At 47.4% G+C, this 6,855-nt stretch overlaps 1 protein-coding gene across 1 annotated transcript; it reads left to right on the top strand.

The window, feature by feature from the left end:
• Window positions 1-5,304: 5,304 nt before the first annotated feature.
• Window positions 5,305-6,192, top strand: LOC140902969 (chemerin-like receptor 1). The gene has a single exon (XM_073323549.2). The coding sequence runs from the start codon at window positions 5,305-5,307 to the stop codon at window positions 6,190-6,192; it is 888 nt and encodes a 295-aa protein (XP_073179650.2).
• The last annotated feature ends 663 nt before the right edge of the window (window positions 6,193-6,855 follow it).

Genomic DNA, 6,855 nt, shown 5'->3' with positions numbered 1-6,855 from the left:
AATTAAATGCTACCATGGTGGGCTGCTGTCATGTTTCCCCCAACACAGGGGTGTTAAATTTAATTATATTATGGTCACTATTACCAAGTGGTTCAGTTATATGCCCACTTTGGACCAGATCCTGTGCTCTGCTTAGGACTAAATCAAGAATTGGCTCTCCTCTTGTGGGTTCCAGGACTAGCTGTTCCAAGAAGTAGTCATTTAAGGTGTCAAGAAACTTTATCTCTGCTTCCCATCCTGAAGTGACCTGTACCCAGCCAATATGGGTACAATTGAAATCCCTCATTATTACTGAATTGTTTTTATTTTAATAGCCTCTCTAATCTCCCAGTACATTTCACAGTCGCTATCACTGTGCTGCTCAGGTGATCGGTCACATATCCCTACTGCTTTATTCTTATTATTTAGGCATGGGATTACTATCCATCGAGATTCTATGGTACAGTTTGGGTCATTTCAGATTGTTACTTCATTTGATTCTACGCTTTCTTTCACATAGAGTGCCACTCCCCCAGCAGCATGACCTGTTCTGTCCTTCCGATATATTTTGTTCCCTGGTGTTACTGTGTCCCATTGATTATCCTCATTCTACCAGGTTTTTGTGAAGCCTCTTACATCGATATCTTCATTTAACACAAGGCACTCTAGTTCACTTATCTTATTATTTAGATTCCTAGTATTTGTATATAAGAACTTAAATGCCACTTTTTAGTGTCTGCCATTACATGATTTAATTGAATTGACTTAGGCTTCTATGGAGGTTTTGAAAAGGTGCTTAACTCCTAACTTCAATGGGAATTTGGCACCTAACTCCCTTAGCCACTTTTAAAAATCTAGTCCTGGCTCTTCATTGCCAAGCCCAAGCTTTCAAACCTCATGAGCCAGCCCCTAACACATCATGAGATCGGTTTGAAAAGAAAGACATTTGGTTTCTTCCTTTTTGGCTTATGATTTTTTTTTGGGGGGGGGCATTTCAAGCTTTTCTCTGTAACAATGAAGGCTGCAAACGTACCTTAAAAAAGAAAAGAAAAGAAAACTGAAATTTCCACCTAATCATCTGATTCCAGGATCTGAGGCTTGGAGGAAAAGGAGAAGCATGGTGAATGCTACAACCAAATTGTAAGAGTCGGCGACGCTACAAGACTCCACCAAAAGTTTTGGAAAACCAGAAATATTCAGCTCTGTTTGGAAACCAAGGGAATTCAGGATGTGTTAAAAATATTGGGGATTTTAAATAAAATGTGTGGCTGTGGCACGCTGTACCTCAAAACAGCACCCTGGAACCCCCATATTCACCACTGTCATATCAATATGAACAAAGTCTGCCCTGTGAGGTATCATTAAAAAAGTCTTGATCTGTTTATTATTAATATCCCGTTCAATTGTATGTGCTGTCATTGTATGCAGAGTTAGGATGTTTTGCTATGTGTGTGTTATTTAAATAAATTGTGATTTTGGGAACACCCACAACCGGCCTTTCAGGTACGGCAATGAAGGAGCCAGGCAGCATTCATGGCTCATCAGCACACATTATCTCAGGAACCGTATAAAATGGACATTTCTCAGAGAGAACACATAGACAATGGAGACTGTTTGACCCAAGTCATAACAAAATATATTTCCAGCAAGATGGAAGAAACAACAAAAGACGGAAAGTGACGTGACCATTTGGTCTCACTTAACACCTGGAAACACATCTGGAGGACAAAGACTTTGAACTTTGTTATCGGGCTGGAATGCAACCCCAGCCTGTGTATTGAGGAACTGTGACCATTTGTACCATCTGCCAGGGTGAGACACGGCTTGATTCAAATCCTGTTTAGTTTGTAGAACTCAGATGGCGAATTTCCTTTTATTTCTGGGTAACCAAATGTGATCTCTAAGCTCGCTGCATATAAACACTTAAAATCAGTCTGTAGATAATAAACCTGTTTTATATTCTACCTAAAACTGTGTGTGTGATTGAAGTGCTTGGGAAATCTCAGCTCAGTTTACAAAGGCTGGTGTTTGTGCTCTCCATGTTGGGGAGGTGCTGATTGGGTAATGATCTTTCACTTGCCAGGCTTCTGATCAATGCAGGATGGTTCATTTCTGGGCTGCAAGGCCAGGGAGCCAGGAGGAATTCACTGGAGCCTCCCTACTGATGGTTCACGAGTGGCTGGGAGGTCAATCATGGAACTCAGCTGGGTGTGTCCCTGCCGGGGGATGGCTGTGTAAGTGCAGGATCCTCCAGAGTATCACAGTGTGAGAGGGATACTGCAGGTTGGTGGGACAGAGGACTCAGAGGTCCCACAGTCCAGGTTGCATGCCGGGAACCCTGTCACAGTGGCTTTTTAAACCAGTGTCTCAATGAAGTCTGATATTCCTGGTCAAAATTCACGCAGGTTTCACCTTTTGCTACATAACTGGCCTTTCTCCAGCATCCAATCAATTCACAAGCCAGTCGTGGAGCAGACGCAATGTCATGTGGCTCACATCCACCAAGCAAGAGATTCACCATCCACCTGCCACCTGGCAAGGTCTCTCCAGGATGTTCGAGGAGGACCGGGAGTGAAGGGCAGCAAGGCCCACCCACGAATCCCACCTGATCCAGCAGCATTTCAGGGGCCCAAGCTGGGTCTGGTGTGTCTTCAGGTGTGAATGGGCTGAATTTTTGCAATGATGCGGCTGCAGCTCAGCTCCTGCTCTGGGGCTGTGGCTTCCCCAGATGTGGGTGACCATCGCTGCAGACAGGATCTCAAACCCTTCGTCACAAGAGACCCCAGAGCTGAGCTGAGCTGTTTGAAACTTGCTTGGCAGACTCAGCTTTCTGAGCATCTCCCATCCTCACTGAGCTGTCCCTTCAGTGCTCCCCCCCTCCCGCCCGGCAAGGACAGCTTCCTGTCCCCAGAGTCCGTGGGGGTGGGGGGAGCTGCAGATGGCATGTGTGCGTGTGTTGGGGGAATCAATTCTGAGATGCCGTGTCTGATTCCCCTAGGACATAGGTAAGAAAGTGAGATTAAACCTTCCAGCTTCAATGCTAAGTTAAAATCCACAACGCCCACCCCTCCCAGATCTGTCTCTGCCCCCGCACCACCCTTCCCCGGTTCCTCCCTTCCCCCACCCCACTGTCTACAGCAGCTCCCCGATCCTGACCCGCTCCCCCTAGCAGGCTCCCCAGATCCTTCCCTGCACCCCCCACCCCACTCCCCAAAGCAGCCTCTCCAGATCTCTCCCTGCCCCCCCCCCATAGGTGCTGGACCCCCTGGATTGAAGTGGTTCCCATCATATACAGGGTTTAGAATTTGATTCAGTGGCTCTCAGCCCCCTCCCTGTACACATTTTTCCAGCAACCCTGACCCCCTCCCCTATTCCTCCCTGTCACCTGTATAAATAGCCCCCATACCCCACCCCAGAGGTGGCCACATCTCAGTGGGAAAAGACCCTATAGTCCAGTGGCTCTCAACCTTTCCAGCCTACTGTAACCCTTTCAGGATTCTCATGTCTTGTGTACCCCAAAGTTTAACCTCACTTAAAACCTATTTGATTACAAAATCAGGCATAAATATACAAGTGTGACAGCACACTAGTACTGAAAAATGGCTAACTATTTAATTTTACCATATAATTATAAAATAAGTCAATTGGAATATAGATATTGTACTTACATTTTATTTTGTACTGACTTCGGCAGAGTCCCAGTTGGGGTCGCTGATCCTGGGACCTCGCCCAGTGGAGTCATCTGGACATGGCTTTCTCAGCCCCTGCTCTCCACTCGGGACCCTGCCCACCTGCCCCCGGATGTAGCCGAATGCAGACACCTTGCTAGGCCCCTGCGCGGAGGTGGTGGGAGCTTGTGGTTTGTGTGACATCTGCATGTAGCAGAAGACCTTCCAGGCTTTGCAGACGTGATCAGACCCAGCCACATCCTGTGATCTCCTCACATTGTCCCCCCCACCCCAGATATACCCCCACATGAACGGTTCCCTGCTCCGGGATGAGCCAGTCTGGGCGAGCTGCAGTCATCACGTTGGGGACCTGGGACGGGGATTGACTCTGCAACGCTGCGTCCCCCAAGACACGGGTAAGGAAATGAGGTAAATCCTCCAGCTGCCCCACTGGATCTCATTCTCACCCCCTCACTGCTGCTCCCTGGATCTCCCCCCTTCCTATTGCCCCCATCCCCTCCCCTCGTCTGCTCTGGATAGAGCTGGTTGAAATTATATGTGGATCCTGTTGTCAGAGGTCAGGGGCCCTGTCACACTGAGTGCTACACAGACCCCAACCAAGCTCGGGGGTCCCATCACACCAGGTAGTGCACAGCCCCACCGGGAGAAACAGGACTGGCCACAGCCAGCTCACACTGTAAAGTTAAACAAAGAAATGTTTGGAGGGGAAACTGAGTCACGGGGCGATGACGTGACTTGTCAAATCTATCCAAGCAGTTCAGTGGCAGAGTTTGGGATGCAACCCAGGAGTCCTGACTCCACGTCTGTCCACTACAATAGACTCCGGCAATATCCTTCCTTTAAACTTTTTTGTTGTCGTCCTCGTTTCCATAGGTGGGTTCTTTCGGTGGGGATTTTGTCTGCTCCACTAACTCATCCCCCCCAAAATGGCCTAAACCACACAAAAACTGCACTTCAAAATGACGGGTGCAGGGGGAGAAGAATCACTTTCCAAAATTCCATTATTTGAAAAAAAAGAAAAAGAAAAGGGGAAACGATGATTGATTAACTTTTTTGTTTTTTTAACGAAAACGGGAATAACGAGCTCCCTCAGGAAACTAACAGGAAGAAGATTATTTGGGAATTTTAGTGAGGCTTTGGGGGACGGCGGTGTCTGTCATATCTCTGTCTATGCATCTGGGACACCCCACAGTCCACATCCCCTTGCCAGGAAATCTAACTTTTCAGCAAGAAGCAAACGTGGGTTTCTTTAAATATTTGGTTTGGTAAAGAAACGATATTATGTAAAAACAAAAAATGTTCGGCCAGAGAATAGACAGAACAAATCCTGCATATTGGCAGGGGGTTACACTGGATGACCCTTGCGGTCCCTTTTAACCCTCTGGCTCTATGCTTCTAAGGTCTTTGAACCATGGTGCCACTGGCCTTCAAGGATTTGATCCTATTTGATTTCAGCTCAGGAACTGGGGAGTTTATAAACTCTAAGGAGATTATAAACTCTGCTGCTGTCTCTTTCTGTCCGTGTCCTCTCTGGGAGCCCGTTTCATTGCTCTTCCTTCCTTTGCTCAGTACAGCGTCTGCCTCTGCTGAGCCCTGAGGAAAAGAAGGGGATATTGTGACTGCAACTCTTCTGAGAATGGTGTTCCTAATTGTCTGTCTGGTACTTAGTGGCATGGCCTTCCTCGCCGGGGTGTCGTTGAACAGCTACATCCTCTTCATCGCTGGCTGCCGTGTGGAGAGGACGGCCAGCACCGTGTGGTTCCTGAACCAGGCTGTGGCCGATTTAATCTTCATCATCTTCCTGCCCCTCAGATTCATCTCCATCTTCATCCTGGACTTAAACTGGGCCAAGAGTATGAGCAGCACCGTCACCTCCCTACACATGTTCTCCAGCGCCTTCTTCCTCACAGCCCTCAGTGTCGATCGCTGCATCCTCGTGGCACGCCCTGAGTGGGCCTGGAACCACCGCATGCCCCAACTGGCTTTTGGGGTGGTTCTGGGCACATGGGCCCTGTCTCTTGGATTCAGTTTGCGGTACGGTGATCTCTGGGAATTCCTGCTCTCACCTGCCAGCACCAGCATGAATTTCCGACTGGAGGAAGAGAGGGTGAAGGCTACCGTTGTGATCCAGTTCCTGGTCGGGTTTCTGATCCCGTTAGCCTTGATATTGATCCCAAACTTCTACATCATTCTAGCTGCCAAGCTGAGAAGGAGCAAGCTGATCCAATCCACCAAGCCACTCAAGATCCTTCTTGGCTTGATCCCGACTTTTTTCCTCTGCTGGTTGCCGTATCACGTCTTCTCCTTCCTGCTGATCTCAGCTAAGTACCCTCTGCCTCTTCTGGACTTTGGAAGTGCTTTTGCTTGGGTCCTGACATATTTCAGCAGCTGCCTCAACCCCATATTCTACCTCACCATGGAGGAAGAGTTTCTGAGGTACCGGCAATGTGCACGAAACACCCACACCACCGACAACTCAGAGCCAGAGCCAGATGACCAGGGGAATGGATGGAATTGTGGTTAATTGCATGGAAAAATAATTCTATTCACTAGACCTGTAACTTCCTCTTGACCCCTAAATTGTCTTTTTTGGAAAGTTAATTTTTGGTCTGATTCAAAGGAGAGCCACAAGAATGATTACTGGATTAGAAATTAGCATGGGGAAATAGTTTTTAGTTTGTGTAATGACCCATCCACTCCCAGACTTTATTCAAGCCTAATTGAATGTTGTCCAGTTTGCAAATTAATTCCAGTTCTGCAGTTTCTCATTGAAGTCTGGTTTTGAAGTTTTTTTGTTGAAGAATTGCGACTTTTAGGTCTGCAGTTGCGTATCCAGGGAGATGGAAGTGTTCTCCGACTGGTTTTTGAAAGATATAATTCTTTATATCTGATTTGTGTCCATTTATTCTTTTGCATAGAGACTGTCTGGTTTGGCCAATGTACATGGCAGAGGGGCATTGCTGGCACATGATGGCATAGATCACATTGGTAGATGTGCAGGTGAATGAGCCCCTGATGGTGTGGCTGATGTGATTAGGCCCTAGGATGGTGTCCCTTGAATAGATATGTGGACAGAGTTGGCAACGGGCTTTGTTGCAAGGATCGGTTCCTGGGTTAGTGTTTTTGTTGTGTGGTGTGTGGTTGCTGGTGAGTATTTGCTTCAAGTTGGGGGCTTTGTTTGTTTGTT

Source organism: Lepidochelys kempii, chromosome 24 (genome assembly GCF_965140285.1).
Source record: "Lepidochelys kempii isolate rLepKem1 chromosome 24, rLepKem1.hap1, whole genome shotgun sequence".
NCBI classification, from domain to species: Eukaryota; Metazoa; Chordata; order Testudines; family Cheloniidae; genus Lepidochelys; species Lepidochelys kempii.
The sequence above is the reverse complement of the archived record's forward strand: the minus strand, read 5'-3'. Positions and strand labels throughout refer to the sequence as shown.

Bases quoted from the DNA above. Each gene is read 5' to 3' on its own strand.
- LOC140902969 (XM_073323549.2), top strand. From the start codon at position 5,305: ATGGTGTTCCTAATTGTCTGTCTGGTACTTAGTGGCATGGCCTTCCTC.